A 23041-nucleotide genomic window follows, 5' to 3' on the forward strand; every position below is an offset into this window, starting at 1 on the left:
GCAGTCGTGCCAACATATCTCATCAGCCACTTGATGGAAGGGACTTTGTGGATCTGAGGCTCTTTCCCCTGTTGCCTCCATCATCCTCCAAATCCCACCAACATCAGCCACCTCAGAGCGCAACTGGTCCTTGTTTGGGAACACACACACCAAAGCACGCAACAGGCTGACCAATACAAGGGTTGAAAAATTGTTGGCCATCCAAACAAATTTTAGGCTTTTTGAGCCTGACAACGAGCCATCCTCAACAAGGTTGGAAAGTGACAGTGAAGATGAGGCCTCAGAGTCTGATGTTCAAGAGGTGGACATTGAGGAGGTCCAGGGAGAAGACATGGAAGCCTGAGAGGAAGACAACCAAAGATTTAGTTTCTAGACTATCATTTTACAGATGTATGTTGAAAACGTTTTTAGGAGATGCAATGGATCATTGGGGATCATTCAATATCTCCTTTCTTTTGTTGTTCAGTGAAATCATCCCATGTGAAGAGTAAACTCATTTAATTAAAGTTCAATACGTAACTAAATTGTTCTCTTTATTTCTATTGGAAGGATTTCATCATTTGCAAGTATGTCTACTTATCATAAGGTAAAAGGTTTATGTTTCTGTCTCAATATGATATGGTAAATATATCCAATGCAAAAAAAAACATCTACATTTAAATGGTATTCATATTAATTTGCATATATTTCCGTTAATTCCCATGGAAGGTTTCCACCTCTGAATATTCCCCAAAATGTGCAACCCTACGTACCATACGGTCAAGCTGCTCCCACAACAGCTCAACAGGGTTGAGATCCGGTGACTGTGCTGGCCTCTCCAATATAGAGAGAATACCAGCTGACTGCTTCTTCCCTAAATAGTTTTTGCATAGTTTGGAGCTGTGTTTTGGGCCATTGTCCTGTTATAGGAGGAAATTGGCTCCAATTAAGTGCCGTCCACAGGGTATGGGCATAGCGTTGCAAAATGGAGTGATAGCCTTCCTTCTTCAAGAACCGTTTTACCCTGTACAAATCTCCCACTTTACCACCACCAAAGCACCCTCCAGACCATCACATTGCCTCCACCGTGCTTGACAGATGGCGTCAAGCACTCCTCCAGCATATTTTCATTTTTTCCGCGTCGCACAGATGTTCTTCTTTGTCATCCTGTCCACCTCAAACTTAGATTCGTCTGTCCATAACAATTTTTTCCCAATCTTCCTCTGTCCAGTGTCTGTGTTCCTTTGCCCATCTTAATCTTTTCTTTTTATTGGCCAGTCTGAGATATGGCTTTTTCTTTGCAACTCTGCCTAGAAGGCCAGCACCCCGGAGTCGACTCTTCACTGTTGACGTTGCGGGTACTATTTAATTAAGCTGCCAGTTGAGGATTTGTGAGGCATCTGTTTCTCAAACTAGACACAAATGTACTTGTCCTCTTGCTCAGTTTCTGTGTTTGAACCCAGAGGTAAACCTGGCCTCCCTCTCTTTCTCTCCACAGCTACATTGTATTCAGCATCTTCCCTACCATCGCAGATATCGTCATCTCCATCATCTACTTCATCACCTACTTCAACGCCTGGTTCGGACTCATCATATTCGTCTGTATGTTCCTCTACCTCAGTGAGTACAAGGCCTCCTTTCCAGAACCAATTCAGTTATATTTATAAGTTAATAATAATCTGATCTGAGTCAAATATGTGAAATACTTTCAAATGACTTGACCTTCACCAATGGAATAGTCCCAAAAGTGTACATTAAATCAAATCAAAATGTATTGGTCACATGCGCCGAATACAACAGGTGTAGACCTTACAGTGAAATGCTTACTTACGATGCTTACTTACGAGCTAACCAACAATGCAGTTAAAAATAAAAAATACAGATAAAAAATAAAAGTAATAAGTAATTAAAGAGCAGCAGTTAAATAACAATAGCGAGACTATATACAGAGGGGTACTGGTACAGAGTCAATGTGCGGGGGCACCGGTTAGTTGAGGTAATACAGTATCTCACAAAAGTGAGTACACCCCTCACATTTATGTAAATATTTAAGTATATCTTTTCATGTGACAACACTGAAGAAATGACACTTTGCTACAATGTAAAGTAGTGAGTGTACAGCTTGTATAACAGTGTAAATTTGCTGTCCCCTCAAAATAACTCAACACACAGCCATTAATGTCTAAACCGCTGGCAACAAAAGTGAGTACACCCCTAAGTGAAAATGTCCAAATTGGGCCCAATTAGCCATTTTCCCTCCCCGGTGTCATGTGACTCGTTAGTGTTACAAGGTCTCAGGTGTGAATGGGGAGCAGATGTGTTAAATTTGGTGTCATCACTCTCACACTCCCTCATACTGACTGGTCACTGGAAGTTCAACATGGCAAAGAACTCTCTGAGGATCTGAAAAAAAGAATTGTTGCTCTACATAAAGATGGCCTGGGCTATAAGAAGATTGCTAAGACCCTGAAACTGAGCTGCAGCACAGTGGCCAAGACTATACAGCGGTTTAACAGGACAGGTTCCACTCAGAACAGGCCTCGCCATGGTCGACCAAAGAAGTTGAGTGCACGTGCTCAGCGTCATATCCAGAGGTTGTCTTTGGGAAATAGACGTATGAGTGCTGCCAGCATTGCTGCAGAGGTTGAAGGGGTGGGGGGTCAGCCTGTCAGTGCTCAGACCATACGCCGCACACTGTATCAAATTGGTCTGCATGGCTGTCGTCCCAGAAGGAAGCCTCCTCTAAAGATGATGCACAAGAAAGCCCGCAAACAGTTTGCTGAAGACAAGCAGACTAAGGACATGGATTACTGGAACCATGTCCTGTGGTCTGATGAGACCAAGATAAACTTATTTGGTTCAGATGGTGTCAAGCGTGTGTGGCGGCAACCAGGTGAGGAGTACAAAGACAAGTGTGTCTTGCCTACAGTCAAGCATGGTGGTGGGAGTGTCATGGTCTGGGGCTGCATGAGTGCTGCCTGCACTGGGGAGCTGCAGTTCATTGAGGGAACCATGAATGCCAACATGTACTGTGACATACTGAAGCAGAGCATGATCCCCTCCCTTCGGAGACTGGGCCGCAGGGCAGTATTCCAACATGATAACGACCCCAAACACACCTCCAAGACGACCACTGCCTTGCTAAAGAAGCTGAGGGTAAAGGTGATGGACTGGCCAAGCATGTCTCCAGACCTAAACCCTATTGAGCATCTGTGGGGCGTCCTCAAACGGAAGGTGGAGGAGTGCAAGGTCTCTAACATCCACCAGCTCCGTGATGTCGTCGTGGAGGAGTGGAAGAGGACTCCAGTGGCAACCTGTGAAGCTCTGGTGAACTCCATGCCCAAGAGGGTTAAGGCAGTGCTGGAAAACGATGGTGGCCACACAAAATATTGACACTTTGGGCCCAATTTGGATATTTTCACTTAGGGGTGTACTCACTTTTGTTGCCAGCGGTTTAGACATTAATGGCTGTGTGTTGTGTTATTTTGAGGGGACAGCAAATTTACACTGTTATACAAGCTGTACACTCACTACTTTACATTGTAGCAAAGTGTCATTTCTTCAGTGTTGTCACATGAAAAGATACACTCAAATATTTACAAAAATGTGAGGGGTCTACTCACTTTTGTGAGATACTGTATATACATGTGGGTAGAGTTATTAAAGTGACTATGGATAGATGATAACAACAGAGAGTAGCAGCGGTGTAAAAGAGGGGGAGACAATGCAAATAGTCTGGGTAGCCATTTGATTAGGTGTTCAGGAGCCGGTGTAGTACGATTCGATCTTAGTCCTGTATTGACACTTTGCCTGTTTGATGGTTCGTTGGAGGGCATAGTGGGATTTCTTATAAGCTTCCAGGTTAGAGTCCCGCTCCTTGAAAGTGACAGCTCTAGCCTTTAGCTCAGTGCGGATGTTGCCTGTAATCCATGGCTTCTGGTTGGGGTATGTACTTACGGCCACTGTGGGGACGACGTCATTGATGCACATATTGATGAAGCCAATGACTGATGTGGTGTACTCCTCAATGCCATCGGAAGAATCCCGGAACATATTCCAGTCTGTGATAGCAAAACAGTCCTGTAGCTTAGCATCTGCTTCATCTGACCACTTTTTTTATTGATCTAGTCACTGGTGCTTCCTGCGTTAATTTGATTGTCAGCAGGAATCAGGACGATAGAATTGTGGTCAGATTTGCCAAATGGAGGGCGAGGGAGTGCTTTGTATGCATCTTTGTGTGTGGAGTAAAGGTGGTCTAGTTTATTTTTTTCCTCTGGTTGCACATTTAACATGCTGATAGAAATTTGGTAAAACGGATTTAAGTTTCTCTGCATTAAAGTCCCCGGCCACTAGGAGTGCTGCCTCTGGGAGAGTGTTTTCTTGTTTGCTTATGTCGGAATACAGCTCATTCAATGCTGTCTTAGTGCCAGCCTCTGACTGTGGTGGTATGTAAACAGCTATGAAAAATACAGATGAAAACTCTCTAGGTTGATAGTGTGGTCTACAGGTGTGGTCTCTACCTCAGGTGAGCAATAGCTTGAGACTTCCTTAGATATCGTGCACCAGCTGTTATTTACAGAAATACATAGTCCGCCGCCCCTTGTCTTACCAGACGCCGCTGTTCTATCCTGCCGATACAGCGTATAACCAGCCAGCTGTATGTTGATAGTGTTATCGTTCAGCCACGACTCCGTGAAGCATAAGACATTACAGTTTTGAATGTCCTGTTGGTAGTTTAATCTTGCGCGTAGGTCATCTATTGTATTCTCCAAAGATTGTACGTTTGCTAGCAGAATGGAAGGAATTAGGGGTTATTTGATCGCCTACGAATTCTCAGAAGGCAGCCCGCCCTTTGGCCCCTTTTTCTCCACCTCCTCTTCACGCATATCATGGGGATCTGGGCATGTTCCCGAGAAAGCTGTATATAGTTTGCGTAAAAGGAAAAAAAGGATTCTGCCAGCCTGTGGTGAGTAATCGCAATCCTGATGTCCAGAAGTTATTTTTGGTCATAAGAGACGGTAGCGGCAACATTATGTACAAAATAAATTACAAAAAACACAATCGGTTGGGGACACGTAAAATGTCTGCCTTCTTCTCCGGGGACATTTTAATAAACTCCAAGCTAAATTAATCACACCTATTTGAAAGTATTTTACATGTGCATTCGACCGAGGTCTGATAGTACCAATGTAATATTTCATAATGGTCCATCAATACATCTCTTCAGCCCTTACCATCATCATCACGGAATGGAGGACCAAGTACAGGCGAGACATGAACACCCAGGACAACAACACAAAGTCCAAGGCGGTGGACTCCCTGCTCAACTTTGAGACGGTACCAAGATGGTCCCATTGACCTTTAACCTCTACTTGGATTTTGTTTTTTAGGGCACACAACAGAAAATGTTTAAAAACATTATTCAACGTAAAAATTCCAGGTAGTCCCTCCCAGTTTGTCTGTTTGATGCCTAATGAACACAACCCAGAATCCCTACTTGCCATGGTGGCACATGAAGATTCCCGCAAACATATTGCATTTCTTCAACTTCAGAGTTGCTTCATGGCTGCGATTGTAACGTTTTTCCTACAGGTGAAGTACTACAATGCAGAGAATTACGAGGTGAACCGTTTTGAGGACGCCATTCTGAAGTATCAGGTAATCCAGGCTATAGATGTCAAACTCTGAAGAGTTGAGAATATAGATCTGAGTTAATTTACACCAGAGTGCTTGCTTTGGTTTTTCACATGCACAGTCCCAAGACCCCAGCAAAAATCTGCTTTTCATATATATGACTTTCATTTATCTGTCCAGCCTTTTATATTTAGCCTAACAATTTAGTTTATTTTTATTTTTTGTTATCAGGACAACCAGGGCCACAAGTAGGACACAAAACAATTTGACATAAACCGTTGCATTCATGAGTTGTATTGACAAATGTCAACAATAAAAAGGTCAGCCAAAGCAAACACCTGATAAACATGAATTTATATGAATGCTGTAAGTACAGAAGTTGTTTGCTCATTGGGAAATGAATGTCCAACTAGTCAGTGACAACTGTGGAGTTTGACAGCAACTATGTAAGCGTATTACAGTATTATATTACAGACACTTTGTCCTGGGATTTCCTATGATCTTCTATGTAGAAGAACCCCCTCTAACGATTCTTGTGTAGCTTGTGAGTGTTCGTGGGAGTCTCATCTTTTCATATACTGTATAGCTTTTAATAGTTTGTAGCTCAAACCATTCGGACTCTACAGATGTTTTTGTTTACAAAACCCTGCCCTGGTCCCCTTCGAGATCCACCCTTGTCTCACAAATACCACTCTAGCTCAACCCCCGTTAATCACACAGACTATGGATGCAGAAGAAATAGACAAATCCAATGTTACAGTCCAGAAGTCTGTAGCGCAAACACACAATCTATAAAATTAAAGTCCTAAATCACGCCTTCATTACGGTGGGGCTCATTGTGTTAACTTGCAAGCCCTACCCAGCAGTGCAGTATTCAATATAATATCAAAAAAGTAATAACTAATAAGAAAATGTTTTGTAATAACACAAGAAATAAGAGAGGAAGCTATATACAGGGTACATGTACAATGTGCAGGGATACTAGACTTAGGTATGTACATGTAGGCAGGGATTAGGAGAAAGTGACTGGTAGCAGGATAAATAATAATAGTAAACAGGATGGCAGAAGCGTGTGTGTGTGTGACAGGCAGATGAACACACAGTGCCTTCAGAAAGTATTCATACCCCTTGACTTATTCCACATTTTGTTTTTACAGCCTGAATTCAAAATAGATTAAATACACTGCTCAAAAAAATAAAGGGAACACTTAAACAACACAATGTAACTCCAAGTCAATCACACTTCTGTGAAATCAAACTGTCCACTTAGGAAGCAACACTGATTGACAATACATTTCACATGCTGTTGTGCAAATGGAATAGACAACAGGTGGAAATTATAGGCAATTAGCAAGACACCCCCAATAAAGGAGTGGTTCTGCAGGTGGTGACCACAGACCACTTCTCAGTTCCTATGCTTTCTGGCTGATGTTTTGGTCACTTTTGAATGCTGGCGGTGCTTTCACTCTAGTGGTAGCATGAGACGGAGTCTACAACCCACACAAGTGGCTCAGGTAGTGCAGCTCATCCAGGATGGCACATCAATGCGAGCTGTGGCAAGAAGGTTTGCTGTGTCTGTCAGCGTAGTGTCCAGAGCATGGAGGTGCTACCAGGAGACTGGCCAGTACATCAGGAGACGTGGAGGAGGCCGTAGGAGGGCAACAACCCAGCAGCAGGACTGCTACCTCCGCCTTTGTGCAAGGAGGAGCAGGAGGAGCACTGCCAGAGCCCTGCAAAATGACCTCCAGCAGGCCACAAATGTGCATGTGTCTGCTCAAACGGTCAGAAACAGACTCCATGAGGGTGGTATGAGGGCCCAACGTCCACAGGTGGGGGTTGTGCTTACAGCCCAACACCGTGCAGGACGTTTGGCATTTGCCAGAGAACACCAAGATTGGCAAATTCACCACTGGCGCCCTGTGCTCTTCACAGATGAAAGCAGGTTCACACTGAGCACATGTGACAGTCTGGAGACGCCGTGGAGAACGTTCTGCTGCCTGCAAAATCCTCCAGCATGACCGGTTTGGCGGTGGGTCAGTCATGGTGTAGGGTGGCATTTCTTTGGGGGGCCGCACAGCCCTCCATGTGCTCGCCAGAGGTAGCCTGACTGCCATTAGGTACCGAGATGAGATCCTCAGACCCCTTGTGAGACCATATGCTGGTGCGGTTGGCCCTGGGTTCCTCCTAATGCAAGACAATGCTAGACCTCATGTGGCTGGAGTGTGTCAGCAGTTCCTGCAAGAGGAAAGCATTGATGCTATGGACTGGCCCGCCCGTTCCCCAGACCTGAATCCAATTGAGCACATCTGGGACATCATGTCTCGCTCCATTCACCAACGCCACGTTGCACCACAGACTGTCCAGGAGTTAGCGGATGCTTTAGTCCAGGTCTGGGAGGAGATCCCTCAGGAGACCATCCGCCACCTCATCAGGAGCATGCCCAGGCGTTGTAGGGAGGTCATACAGGCAAGTGGAGGCCACACACACTACTGAGCCTCATTTTGACTTGTTTTAAGGACATTACATCAAAGTTGGATCAGCCTGTAGTGTGGTTTTCCACTTTAATTTTGAGTGTGACTCCAAATCCAGACCTCCATGAGTTGATAAATTGGATTTCCATTGATTATTTTTGTGATTTTGTTGTCAGCACATTCAACTATGTAAAGAAAAAAGTATTTAATAAGATTATTTCATTCATTCAGATCTAGGATGTGTTATTTTAGTGTTCCCTTTATTTTTTTGAGCAGTGTATAATTTTGTCTCTCCCATCTACACACAATACCCCATAATGAGAAAGTGAAATGTGTTTTTAGAAGTTTTTGCAAATGTATTTAAAATGAAATACAGAAATATCAAATTTACCTAACTATTCACACTCAGGAGTCAATACTTTGTGGGAGCACTTTTCGCAGTGATTACAGCTGTGAGTCTTTCTGGGTAGGTCTCTAAGAACTTTCCACACCAGGATTGTGTAATATTTGCCCATTTGTATTCTTTAAAAATTCTTCAAGCCCTGTCAAATTGGTTGTTGATCATTGCTAGACAACCATTTTCAAATCTTGCCTTAGATTTTAAAGTAGATTTAAGTCAAAACTGTAACTCAGCCACTCAGGAACATTTACTGTATTCTTGGTAAGCAACTCCATTGTAGATTTGACTTTGCGTTTTAGATTATTGTCCTGCTGAAAGGTGAATTCAACTTCCAGTGTCTGGTGGAAAGCAGACTCAACCAGGTTTTCCTTTAAGGATTCTGCCTGTGCTTAGTTCCATTCTGTTAAAAAAAAAATATTCTGAAAAACTCCTCAGTCCTTAATGATTACAAGCATACCCATAACATGATGCAGCCACCCCTATGCTTGAAAATATGGAGTTACGGTACTCAGTTAATTGCTTTGACACCTTTCTTGCAGCAGGTAGCCTAGTGATTAGAGTGTTGGGCCAGTAACAGGAACGGTTGCTGGGTCGAATCCCCGAGCTGACAAGGTAAAAATCTGTCCTTCTGCCCCTGAACAAGGCAGTTAACCCACTGTTCCCCGGGCGCCGTGGACGTGGATGCAGCCCCCCGCACCTCTCTGATTGAGGGGTTGGGTTAAATGCGGAAGACACATTTCAGTTGAATACATTCAGTTGGACAACTGACTAGGTATCCCCCTTCCCTTTCCCTATTACTTTAGTGCCTTGTTGGAAACAGGATGCATGTTTTGGAATATTTTTATTCTGTACAGGCTTCCTTCTTTTCACTCTGTCAATTAGTTTAGTATTGTGGAGTAACTACAATGTTGTCGATCCATCCTCAGCTTTCTTCTATCACAGCAATGTAACTGTTTTAAAGTCACCATTGGCCTCATGGTGAAATCCCTGAGCGGTTTCCTTCCTCTCCGGCAACTGAGTTAGGAAGGATGCCTGTATTTTTGTCGCGACTTGGTGTATTGATACACCAGCCGAAGTGTAGTTAATAACTTCACCATGCTCAAAGATATTCAATGTTAGCTTCTTTTTTTTAATCTACCAATAGGTGCCCTTTGCGAGGCATTGGAAAATCTCCCCCGGTCATTGTGGTTGAATCTGTGTTTGAAATTCACTGCTCGACTGAGGAACCTTACAATTATCTGTATGTGTGGGTTACAGAGATAAGGTAGTCATTCAAAAATCATGTTCAACACTTATTGCACACAGTGAGTCCATGCAACTAATATGACTTTAAGCACATTTTTACTCCTAACTTATTTAGACTTGCTGTAACAAATACTTATTGACGCAAGACACTTTAGCTTTTCATTTTTAATTAATTTGTAAAGATGTCTAAAATTATAATTCCACATTATGGGTTATTGTGTGTGTAGGCCAGTGACAAAAAATCTAAATTGAATCCATTCAGGCTGTAACACAACTAAATGTGGAAAAAAATAATGAATACTTTCTGAAGGCATTTTACATGTAAAAAAAAGTGACTGGTAGCATATATTTAAATACTATGGTAATATACTAATGATAATATATACAGTTGAAGTCGGAATTTTAGATAAACCTTTGCCAAATACATTCAAACTCAGTTTTTCACAATTCCTGACATTTAATCCTAGTAAAAATTCCCTGCATTAGCTTAGTTAGGATCACCACTTTATTTTAAGAATGTGAAATGTCAGAATAACAGTAGAGTGATTTATTTCTTTCATCACATTCCCAGTTTGTCAGAAGTTTACATGCACTCAATTAGTATTTGGTAACATTGCCTTTCAATTGTTTAACTTGGGTCAAGCGTTTCGGGTAGCCTTCCACAAGCTTCCCACAATAAGTTGGGTGAATTTTGGCCCATTCCTCCTGACAGAGCTGGAGTAACTGAGTCAGGTTTGTAGGCCTCCTTGCTGGCACACGCTTTCTCAGTTCTGCCCACAAATTTTCTATAGGATTGAGGTCAGGGCTTTGTAATGGCCACTCCAATACCTCGACTTTGTTATCCTTAAGCCATTTGGAAGTATGCTTGGGGTCATTGTCCATTTGGAAGACCCATTTGCGACCAAGCCTTAACTCCCTGACTGATGTCTTAAGATGTTGCTTTAATATATCCACATCATTTTCCATTCTCATGATGCCATCAATTTTGTGAAGTGAGTCAGTCCCTCCTGCAGCAAAGCACCCCCACAACATGATGCTGCCACCCCCGTGCTTCACAGTTGGGATGGTGTTCTTCGGCTTGCAAGCCTCCCCCTTTGTCCTCCAAACATAACGATTGTCATTATGGCCATACAGTTTTGTTTCATCAGACCAGAGGACATTTCTCCAAAAAGTACGATCTTTGTCCCCATGTGCAGTTGCAAACCGTAGTCTGGCTTTTTTATGTCGGTTTTGGAGCAGTGGCTTCTTCCTTGCTGAGCGGCCTTTCAGGTTATGTCGATATAGGACTTGTTTTACTGTGGATATAGATACTTTTGTACCTGTTTCCTCCAGCATCTTCAAGAGGTCCTTTGCTGCTCTTCTGCGATTGATTTGCACTTTTCGCACATAAGTACGTTCAGCTTCTTCCTGAGCGGTGTGACGGCTGCGTGGTCCCATGGTGTTTATACTTGTGTACTATTGTTTGTACAGATGAACGTGGTACCTTCAGGCATTTGGAAATTGCTCCCAAGGATGAACCAGACTTGTAGAGGTCTACAATTGTTTTTCTGAGGTCTTGGCTGATTTCTTTTGCTTTTCCCATGATGTCAAGCAAAGAGACACTGAGTTTGAAGGTAGGCCTTGAAATACATCCACTGGTACACCTCCAATTGACTCAAATGATGTCAATTCGCCTATCAGAAGCTTCTAAAGCCATGACATAATTTTCTTGAATTCTCCAAGCTGTTTAAAGGCACAGTCAACTTAGTGTATGTAAACTTCTGACCCACTGGAATTGTGATACAGTGAATTATAAGTGAAATAATCTGTCTGTAAACAGTTGTTGGAAAGATTACCTGTGTCATGCACTAAGTAGATGTCCTAACCGACTTGCCAAAACTATAGTTTGTTAACTAGAAATGTGTGGAGTGGTAAAAAACGAGTTTTAATGACTACAACCTAAGTGTATGTAAACTTCCGACTTCAACTGTACATGTGACCAGTAGCAGAATGAATAGATTATACGAAATGTGTTTGACCACCTCAGAAGCATAGTTAAATAGAGCTTGCCATCATTAATGATGTTCTAGGATTTTAGAACTTCAACCAGCAGACATTTCTTTAGCTTTTGTATCTCTATCCTGGTTCCAGGTCTGTTCAGCAGTGCAAACAGACAGCACAAACAGATCTGGGACCAGACTATAACGCTTTTGATTGTACTGTTGCGTTTGTGGCCTGTTTGTCTGTCCCCTCCCGTCTTAGACCTCAGAATGGAAGACACAAGCCTCTCTGGCCTTCCTGAACCAGACACAAAACCTGATCATCGGTTCAGGTCTACTGGCCGGGTCACTGCTCTGTGCCTACTTTGTCCAGGAGGGCAAGTTTAAGGTACTGAGCTCGGAGCCTTTACTAGCTTAAAGGGAAAGTTGAGTATTTTACAAAGTAATGTTAGATGGTTCCTCACCCTGACAATAGTCTATGAGCCAGGACTATGATCTTTAATCCTTGTTTGGTTTTTATTAAATAACCACTTTCAGGGTGTGAAACCATTTAACATGAAGTTGTGAAATACTGAAGTTCCCGTTAAAGGTCTAGATGCTCATTCTACTACCCTTTTCACCCTATCGAGCAGACCGAAAACTAACTGCCCTGGCTCTTTTCACATTGTCCTTATCAGCACTTTTCCAGCAACTATGGTAAATGTCTGGATGTGTAACCTGACCAGTGCAGCTTGGTTTGCCTCGGTAGTGTGAAAATCCCTATTGACCCACCTCAAGCTCTCTCCACCCATCCACTTTTTTCTCCTCTATGCTAGGGCTATGTTGTTTTTTGGCTCTATGTCCTACATTAGATTAGGAAACGTTTTTGTACTCTATTAAGGAAATGATTTGTAACTTGCCTTGCCGCCATAAGCAATCAATACAAATGCATTGTATCACTACTAGGCCACGTAGCCTTGCTGCTGTATGTATGTTTTCATGCTTGTTTGAACATTTGCTAAAAAACTTACCTTTGACACAGTGTTGTGGTACTACATGTTTTTCTCAGTAATACATGTGGTGTATGAAGTATACATTCAAGTCAGCTGCTGTGAACTTTAGCCTGGTTAAACAAAACTGAACGAAGTGAAACAATAGTGAGCCAAGTGTTCGGTCCGGTTTAACCAGGCTAATACACTCTATTTCCAGGTTGGAGACTTTGTCCTCTTCGGCACCTACATCATCCAGCTCTACACCCCTCTCAACTGGTTTGGAACCTACTACAGGTGAGAGGTGTTATGGTCTGGGTTTAATTTATACTTCCTGTCATCCTTCCCTAGTCTCTTTTATGTCTGTCACTTATAGCTAAATGGACTGTATTGGTTTCCAACATTGTGCTTCCACATGTCAGTTTAGATCAGGAACGACACAAGCAAATTCAGCTAGACTATTGACACAGATCTATGGAAGGCATTGTTTATAGCATCATGTACTACAGTACCCATAATGTACAACAAGTGCTCTTTATAATACATATGTCCTCAACCTCTACAGAATGATCCAGAACTCCTTTATCGACATGGAGAGCATGTTTAAGCTCTTTACAGAGGAAGAGGAGGTAATTTTGAAATTGGTTGTCAATGACCAGCTTTTTGGTGTGTATGGGAGATACTCAATTGGAAAAGTCTGTCCTCTCCTCCACCCTCCGTGACCCGGAAAAACAATAAGTGATCGAGAAGTGCCAATTCGAGTCTTCTCCCATCCTCGATGACCTACTTCGACCGAGGATGCACAATAGTATCCTCATAGCAGGTAGCATGGAAGTGTTTTAAAATCCCTTCGAATCAGCTTTTGTTTTCGCGGAGGAGAAAAGCATGTACACATTTAAAATCAATACACTACTTATCCTTTTATCTATAAAATGTCTTGCACAACTAGCATTTTTTTTTTTTATCACTACACATTTATTTTGTTGTAAGCGTCATTTGCCTGACGATGCGTGAGTGGAGAGAGTCTCATTTCATGAAAAGCTTATTTGTTTCCACGTTCCTTCTCCTCGCCACCTCTCCTTGATTACCTTCAACCTTTTTCAAACGAGGCGAGGATGGAAGAGAGGAGGGAGGAGGCAAGCAAAACCAATCGAGATTCTCCCTGTGTCAGAATATAATCTTTGCATTTCATTATGGGAAATACATTTTTTGTAATTTGATGTGCTTTATCTTGATTTCTCTTCAGGTGAAGGATGTGGTGAATGCAGGGAACCTTCTCTATAAACTGGGAAAAGTGGAGTTTGAGAATGTGTACTTTAACTACACTGACGGGTAAGTCCCAAGATTTTTATTTATTTATATTCAGATCTTGTTTGGACTGATGAAACGTGTGTAGGCTATACACAGAGACTGATTCAGAAACAGTTTGATGAATAATCATAGTTGTGGTAGTTCCAGCGTTCTCCTTTGATCGGCGACGTAGGTCTGGGTGCCTTGTAAGGATCTGACGGCGAGTGGGTAATCTCCCTTTACCATCGGTCCTATTAGCCAACGTACAATCATTGGATAATAAAGTAGACAAACTACGAGCACATGTATCCTGTATAAGACCATAAGCAAACAGGAAAATGCTCATCCAGAGGCGGCTCTCCTAGTGGCCGGGGACTTTAATGCAGGGAAACTTAAATCTGTTTTACCTCATTTCTACCCGCATGTTAAATGTGCAACCAGAGGGGGGAAAAAACTCTAGACCACCTTTACTACACACACAGATGCTTACAAAGCTCTCCCTCGCCCTCCATTTGGCAAATCTGACCATAACACTATCCTCCTGATTCCTGCTTACAAGCAAAAACTAAAGCAGTAAGCACCAGTGACTCGGTCAATAAAAAAAGTGGTCAGATGAAGCAGATGCTAAGCTACAGGACTGTTTTGCTAGCACAGACTGTAATATGTTCCGGGATTCTTCCGATGGCATTGAGGAGTACATCACATCAGTCACTGGCTTCATCAATAAGTGCATCAATGACGTCATCCCCATGAATCATCAAACAGGCAAAGCATCAATACAGGACTAAGATTGAATCGTACTACACTGGCTACGACGCTCATCGGATATGGCAGGGCTTGCAAACTATTATAGACTACAAAGGGAAGCACAACCGCGAGCTGCCCAGTGACACGCGCCTACCAGATGAGCTAAATTACTTCTATGCTCGCTCCGAGGCAAGTAACACTGAAACATGCATCAGAGCATCAGCTGTTCCGGACGATTGTGTGATCACACTCGCCATAGCCGATGTGAGTAAGACCTTTTAAACAGGTCAACATTCACAAGGCCGCAGGGCCAAACGGATTACCAGGGCGTGTACTCTGAGCATGCGCTGACCAACTGGCAAGTGTCTTCACTGACATTTTCAAACTGTCCCTGTCTGAGTCTGTAATGCCAACACGTTTCAAGCAGACCACCATAGTCCCTGTGCCCAAGAACACTAAGGTAACCTGCCTAAATGACTACTGACCCGTTGCACTCACGTCGGTAACCATGAAGTGCTTTGAAAGGCTGGTCATGGCTCACATCAACATCATTATCCCAGAAAGCCTACTGCCCCAACAGATCCACAGATGATGCAATCTCTATTGCACTCCACACTGCCCTTTCCCACCTGGACAAAATGAACACCTATGTGAGAATGCTATTCATTGACTACAGCTCAGTGTTCAACACCATAGTGCCCTCAAAGCTTATCACTATGCTCAGGGCCCTGGGACTAAACACCTCCCTCTGCAACTGGATACTGGACTTCCAGACGGGCCACCCCCAGGTGGTAAGGGTAAGTAACAACACATCCGCCACGCTGATCCTCAACACGGGGGCCCCTCAGGGGTGCGTGCTCAGTCCCCTCCTGTACTCCCTGTTCACTCATGACTTCATGGCCAGGCACGACTCCAACACCGTCATTAAGTTTGCTGAAAGCCTGATCACCGACAATGATGAGACAGCCTATAGGGAGGAGGTCAGAGACCTGGCAGTGTGGTGCCAGGACAACAACCTCTCCCTCAACGTAATCAAGACAAAGGAGATGATTGTGGACTACAGGTAAAGGAGGACCGAGCACAACCCCATTCTCATCGACAGGGCTGTAGTGGAGCAGGTTGAGAGCTTCAAGTTCCTTGGTGTCCACATCACCAACAAACTATCATGGTCCAAGCACACCAAGAGACAGCCGTGAAGAGGGCACGACAAAACCTATTCCTCCTCAGGAGACTGAAAAGATTTGGCATGGGTCCTCAGATCTTCAAAAGTTTCTACAGCTGCACCATCGAGAGCATCCTGACTGGTTGCATCACTGCCTGGTATGGCAACTGCTCTGCCTCCGACCGCAATACACTACAGAGGGTAGTGCGTACGGCCCAGTACATCACTGGGGCCCAGCTTCCTGCCATCCAGGACCTCTATACTAGGCAGTGTCAGAGGAAGGCCCTAAAAATTGTCAAAGACTCCAGCCACCCTAGTCATAGACTGTTCTCTCTGCTATCGCACGGCAAGCGGTTCCGGAGCGCCAAGTCTAGGTCCAAAATGCTTCTTAACGGCTTATCAATTGGCTACCTAGACTAGTTGCATTGTCCCCCTCCCCCTCTTTTACGCTGCTGCTACTCTCTGTTTATTATCTGTGCATAGTCACTTTAACTCTACCTACATGTACATATTACCTCAACTAACTGGTACCCCTGCACATTGACTCTGTTCCGGAATCCCCTCTATATAGCCTCGCTATTGTGATTTTGCTGCTGCTGTTTAATAAAAAAAATTAAAAAATGTACTTATCTGTTTTTACTTAACACTTATTTTCTTAAAATTGTGCTGTTGTTTAAGGGCTTGTAAGTAAGCATTTCACAGTAAGGTCTACACCTGTATTTTTCGGCGCATGTGACAAATATAATTTGATTTGATTAAATATATATTTTGTGCTTCTGTGTGTTTTCTTTTTAAGGAAGGAGATCCTTAAGGACGTATCATTCACTGTGCAGCCAGGCCAGACTGTTGCATTGGTAAGATTGGATTCGAAGCTTCCGAGCATTACCCAGAGGTTACACACTTGAGCAGTGTTTGATTTCTCTCTATCAGTCATGTGATGGTTTGTGTCTGGACCATGTGTAGTACAGATGTTTCTTGCTTAACAGTTTGTGTGTTTGTTGACATCCCTAGGTTGGCCAGTCAGGGTGTGGTAAGAGCACCATCCTTCGCCTGCTCTTCCGTTTTTATGACGTCCAGGGAGGATGCATCCGCATCGATGGCCAGGACATCTGTAAGGTGAGTAATTTGCCCAGTTGCAAAAAAATAGTTCCCAGACAAACTGCCTTGTTAGCAGATGTTGTATATAACATTAGGTTTGTTATATGTTGGTGGTCTACTGTTTCAGTTATACAGTATAGTTAATATGATACACTTGGGTGCAGGACATGCAACGCATCGTTTTTCCATTGCGTGTCCTAATGAGCTTGACCTTGTATTAATATAGTGTATTCTGAGCCTCTTGGTATCTGGGTGCAGGTGAAGCAGGTGTCTCTGCGTGCCCACATTGGCGTGGTGCCCCAGGACACGGTCCTCTTCAACGACAACATCCGCGACAACATCCGCTACGGACGCATCTCCGCCAGCGACCACGAAGTGGAGGAGGCGGCTATCGCCGCAGACATTCACGAGAAGATCCAGACGTTCCCAGAAGGTACGGAAATACCACGGCCTCTTTTGCTGGTTTCCAGGCACAGATTAAGCCTTGTCCTAGACTAAAAATCTATTTCAGTGGAGATTCTCTATTGAGTCCAGGACTAGGCTTAATCTGTTCCTGGAAACCAGAACTGTATGTTGCCGTTATATTTCTGGCTGTAGTTAACCTGAAGGTGGCTTATGGGTGTCAATATTGTTGTTTTAAGGGTTTGTATTTACTAACCACATTTGCCGAATCATTTTGATATCTAAATCTCCTCAAGCAAGTGGGGAGATTTGCGGCGTTCACACAGTAGCTGCCAGGTGCATTGTTACTGTATGAGGTGAGTGAAGTTTGTGTTTGTGTTTTCTCTGTCTGTCCCCCTCCCAGGATACGACACCCAGGTGGGCGAGAGGGGTCTGAAGCTGAGCGGGGGGGAGAAGCAGAGGGTGGCTATCGCCCGGACCATCCTCAAGGCCCCTCGGATTATCCTGCTAGATGAGGTAAACTTTCAGGAAGGTTCACCAGTAGGCTCAATGACCCTGTTCAAGGTGTAGGGTGAAGATGCCTCGAGACACTGATCTTGGGTCAGTGTAGCATTTTTATCATTTTTTTGGCTAAGTTTAGGATTGGGGAGGGGAAGCTGGTCCTAGATCTTTACCTAGGGAAACGTCACCCCAGTACGTTCAAATACTTTAAAAACGCACACTTCCTCCCTCCTCTCCTTGAAATTGAGCTTTGCTGAGCTTACACAAATTGATAGGTGAACACAATGGCTCTATCACTTAGCTTTCACCAGTCCAGCCATGTTCGATAAGATATTTTTTCAAGAACGAGAGGAAGCAAGGATGCATTCTTAACGTATTTGATGAGGGCAAATATTTGCCCCGACACCACTGATTCCCCCTGTCATATTGTTTTACAGTGGATTAATACAAGTTCACTGAACTTGATTATTTTAGTCATGTAATTTATCTCATAAAGTTTTCCCTCTGCACAGGCCACATCTGCTCTAGACACACAGACGGAGCGCAACATTCAGGCGTCGCTCACAAAAGTGTGCTCCAACCGGACCACCATCGTCGTGGCTCACAGGTAAGGGATGGGTCTCAGGTGGACAAAAATGCATGTATAGAGGGAACCCATACATTAGGATCAGTGGAGGCTGCTGAGGGGAGGATGGCTCATAATAATGGCTGGAATGGAGCGAATGTAATGGCATCATGGTGTATTGGATACCATTCCACTCCAGCCATTACCACGAGCCTGTCCTCCTCAATTAAGGTGCCAACAACCTCCTGTGATTAGGACACACACATTTCTCCCCTCTAATGCTGAGTTTATATGGTTTGGATCTGTCTTTAGTCTGATTGTGAATCGTCTGTCTTCAGGTTGTCGACCATCATCGGTGCCGATCAGATTCTTGTTCTAAGTGATGGTCAGATAGCAGAGCGAGGACGGTGAGGGAATGGTTGAAAGAGTGATTGTTCTATTGGTGCACACTCCACAAGTCTATTCCAATCAAAATATTGTTTTATGCTCTTCAAGAAACAAACACCTAAAGAATGTATGTAAATGCCAAGAATGGGACAGGCCAATGTTTATGGTGCTTCTCACACTATAGTCCTATTCTCAAAACCATACAGTGCCCATGTGGGAACATCTTGGCATAGTACATGATGATGACTTTAATGGTGATTGTGTGTCCCCATTGTAACTACATATTCTCCACTTTCTCCCTCCCAGGCATGATGAGCTGCTGGCTAAGGGAGGGTTGTACTGTGACATGTGGATGAAGCAGCAACATGCCCAGGACTCAGACTCAGCCTCTGACACAGAAGCCAAAGACAGGAAGTCTGAGAAACTACAGCCCCCATCAGTCACTGCAGGCCACAGGAGCCACTGAGGATAGAGTGAGAGGTCAAGGATATGTAGATATTGTGAGGAGACGGACGAGGGACGCAGGGAGAGGATTAGATACCTCAAAAGGCTGTTTTGCCTGCACTTTTTTAAGGTATCTGTCCATTGAGGTTCATTCTGTTATGAGTGAAGTTTTAAGCACATTTATTGGGTATTTAATGTTTGATCATTCAATCAAAATGTCTGTGCCATGAATGCCTCAGGCCAGTTTGTTTTAAGTGTATTCAGGATCGTGTTCATTAGGTTAATTAACAGAAAATGTTTTAAAACGTTTTAAAATCTAAAATCTGTGTTACTTATAGGACAAGTCCAGGAAGTCCCTCGTTATTGCAGTCTGTTTTGATCCGTTTTGTGCGTAATTAATCTCATTTTCCCCACCCCAATATTTTTTTATTGAGTCAAATGCTTGTTAACGTGTCGGAAAAGATACTAGAACGAGTAGCAGAAGCAGGGCGGTACCTCCCTCCCACACACACACTCTTTCTGCAAGTTACGGGCAAGTCAAGGGGCCAAATGTCCCCTCCCCTTCAAAAATGTGCAAGATGCGAATACCTGCAATATCCTGATTTCTCCAAATGATCAGTGGCAAAACATCTGTACACCAGAAACAAATTTCCTTGCTGTTGTCGCATCCCACAGTCTGTTGACATACACTACGATACCAGTTCTGTTACGTGCATCTGTCCTCGAGATTAGTGCCTAATGAACAGGACCCAGGACTCAGTATAATTTGTCCTCTTGCTGTCTGAAGTCGGCTGACTGCAACAGTCCAGAGAAGTGGAAACAAGTCCAAAGTAGACTAATCCCTTCCTAAGCTCAGGAATAGGCAGTTTGTCACAGTGTCTCACAACTTTGAATTGTTGACTAAGGTTTAGGGGTTGACAAATGTATTAGTTTTATTTACAGCATCTAGAGATGATTTTATTTTTACTATACCCACTTTAAGCTTATTTTGTTAGCTATTATACAAGCAATAGACTTATAATACTTTATAGACTAATGAAAAGATTCAGACCGATTTGAATGTTTAACAAAGAAATCAGTTGCACTCTGATTGTTTCGTACACATACAAAGGTATGTGTACGAGAACTTCAACTGTAACATTTGAATTTGGTTATTAGTAAAACAGATATTTAGTCTGTGTTTGGTCTGTTTCACATCCAAGCTGCATCAATTTGACCCCAATCTGACTCGGGTATTATCATGTACAGTCTAGGTGTTGACTGATGCATGCCAAATTATCCTGGTTGTAACTTTTATTTGTCACCAATGGTGATCAATAAGAAGTACTGGTAGAAAATTAAAGAGAACAGAATTGACTAAATTCCCAGCAGAAAAGCAAACCTTTCTCTATGAATGAACTCAAGCCTGTCTGTGCTGCTACCTGTTTTGCGTAAAGAACTGCTGTTAGTGTATCTTTATTTTAATGGAAGAAATTAGTCTGTATTTGAATTTGTTAGTGTGGAGTTTGTCAATATCTGTTGATAATAATCACACTCCATTTACAGTATGTATTGTCATTCTGTTTCATTTATTTAAAAAGGGCCATAAGGGAAGGTCTAGCCATTTAGCTGAACTTTAGTTATTTGAGAGAGAATGGGGACTTTATATCTACGTGAAGTCCCCTGGGTTAGAGAGAGAATGGGGACTTTATATCTACGTGAAGTCCCTAGGGTTAGAGAGAGAATGGGGACTTTACACTACCGTTCAAAAGTTTGGGGTCACTTAGAAATGTCCTTGTTTTTGAAAGAAAAGCTACTTTTTTTGTCCATTAAAATAAACATCAAATTGATCAGAAATCAAATTGATCAGAAATACAGTTAATGTTGTAAATGACTATTGTCGCTGGAAACGGCACATTTTTTAAAAATGTTTAATGGAATATCTACATAGGTGTACAGAGGCCCATTATCAGCAACCATCACTCCTGTGTTCCAATTTTGTTGTGTGTTGTGTTAGCTAATCCAAGTTTATCATTTTAAAAGGCTAATTGATCATTAGAAAACCCTTTTGCAATTATGTTAGCACAGCTGATAACTGTTGTCCTGATTAAAGAAGCAATACAACTGGCCTTCATTAGACTAGTTGAGTAAATGGAGCATCAGCATTTGTGGGTTCGATTACAGGCTCAAAATGGCCAGAAACAAAGAACTTTCTTCTGAAACTCGTCGGTCTATTCTTGTTCTGAGAAATGAAGGCTATTCCATGCGAGAAATTGCCAATAAACTGAAGATCTCGTACAACGCTGTGTACTACTCCCTTCACAGAACAGCGCAAACTGGCTCTAACCAGAATAAAAAGAGTGGGAGGCCCCGGTGCACAACTGAGCAAGAGGACAAGTACATTAGAGTGTCTAGTTTGAGAAACAGATGCATCACAAGTCCTCAACTGGCAGATTCATTAAATAGTACCTGCAAAACACCAGTCTCAATGTCAACAGTGAAGAGGCGACTCCGGGAGGCTGGCCTTCTTGGCAACGTGTCATTGGAACACAGGAGTGATGGTTGCTGATAATGGGCCTATGTACGCCTATGTAGATATTCCACAAAAAATCAACCATTTCCAGCGACAATAGTCATTTACAACATTAACAATGTCTACACTGTATTGCTGATCAGGTTGATGTAATTTTAATGGACCAAAAAAATGCTTTTCTTTCAAAAACAAGGACATTTCTAAGTGACCCCAAACTTTTGAATGGTAGTATATATCTACATGAAGTCCTTAGGGTTACGGGTTTGGGGTTGAATCGGAATTGGAAACTGCATTAATCAAGTGAAAACTGACATACTTACGGTAACATCCATATAGTGCACAGCGGACTTTACATCATGAAAAGTTGTCAGACTGTGAAATAATTAGATGAATCCCAATGCATTTGAGCATTTGTGACTGCAGAAGTAATACCAAAGAGCTAGAGTGGTTCTGCTAGCAAATCATTGCTCTACCACTACAGCAGTCAATCATTTATAGGTGTACAATGTGCACAAATTGTTGCAGTCAAATTACTTACACTAATGCACCATGAGTTTGAAATGTTCTGTGCCAATGAGTGACATTGACACCACAGGAGGTTGGTGGCACCCTAACTGGGGAGAACGGGCTTGTGGTAATGTCTGGAGCGGAATCAGTGGAATGGTATCAAATACATCAAACTATTGGTTTCCATGTGTTTGATGCCACTGCATTTGCGCCGTTCCAGCCATTCTTTTTGAGCAGGCCTCCCCTCAGCAGCCTCCACTGATTGACACAGAGAAAAATGTGTTTGTTTTTTCCTTTCTATTTCTATGTTAATAAAGGGTATAATTAAAGGTGTATTATGACAAAGTGGGCTCTTTTTTTTACTAATTTACCATATTGCTAGCTTTATATTATTAGACAATATTTTGAAGCCATACAGTAACTTGCATAACTGTTCCCAAGACTGTTCCCTCCCTCCCTTCATCTCAGCTGTTGATTGGTTTCTAAGCGGGCTTGTCAGCCATTACAACGGGGGTTACTGCTGTGCTAGCTAGTGCCGTTTTATAGATATTCAGCTAGAGTTTTCTCTTTCTGGTATTTGGCTAATGTTGGATAGACAGCATGGATTTCAACTAATTGTTTAGTGAACAAACATTTACATTTTCTGACTTGGAGACCTGAAAGTAGCTGTGCAGCGCCGCTCCCCATCCAACCTGACAGAGCTTGAGAGGATCTGCAGAGAAGAATGGGAGAAACTCCCCAAATACAGGT

The 23041-nt window shown here is 42.9% G+C and overlaps 1 protein-coding gene across 1 annotated transcript in view; it reads left to right on the top strand.

Annotated features, from left to right (window-relative positions):
- Positions 1 to 22624, top strand: part of LOC106574324 (ATP-binding cassette sub-family B member 6) — a 35631-nt gene extending 13007 nt beyond the window's left edge. The window contains exons 7-20 of the mRNA XM_014150166.3: positions 1478 to 1599; positions 5207 to 5316; positions 5572 to 5637; positions 11971 to 12096; positions 12897 to 12973; positions 13242 to 13305; positions 13923 to 14008; positions 16672 to 16729; positions 16887 to 16991; positions 17232 to 17406; positions 17779 to 17891; positions 18389 to 18483; positions 18780 to 18848; positions 19135 to 22624. Coding sequence (XP_014005641.3) covers positions 1478 to 1599; positions 5207 to 5316; positions 5572 to 5637; positions 11971 to 12096; positions 12897 to 12973; positions 13242 to 13305; positions 13923 to 14008; positions 16672 to 16729; positions 16887 to 16991; positions 17232 to 17406; positions 17779 to 17891; positions 18389 to 18483; positions 18780 to 18848; positions 19135 to 19294 — 1426 coding nt within the window. The 3' untranslated portion in view covers positions 19295 to 22624. The remainder of the gene's footprint in view (positions 1 to 1477; positions 1600 to 5206; positions 5317 to 5571; positions 5638 to 11970; positions 12097 to 12896; positions 12974 to 13241; positions 13306 to 13922; positions 14009 to 16671; positions 16730 to 16886; positions 16992 to 17231; positions 17407 to 17778; positions 17892 to 18388; positions 18484 to 18779; positions 18849 to 19134) is intronic.
- Positions 22625 to 23041: the final 417 nt, after the last annotated feature.

Source organism: Salmo salar, chromosome 16, assembly GCF_965601325.2.
Source record: "Salmo salar chromosome 16, fSalSal1, whole genome shotgun sequence".
In the NCBI taxonomy this organism is placed as follows: Eukaryota; Metazoa; Chordata; class Actinopteri; order Salmoniformes; family Salmonidae; genus Salmo; species Salmo salar.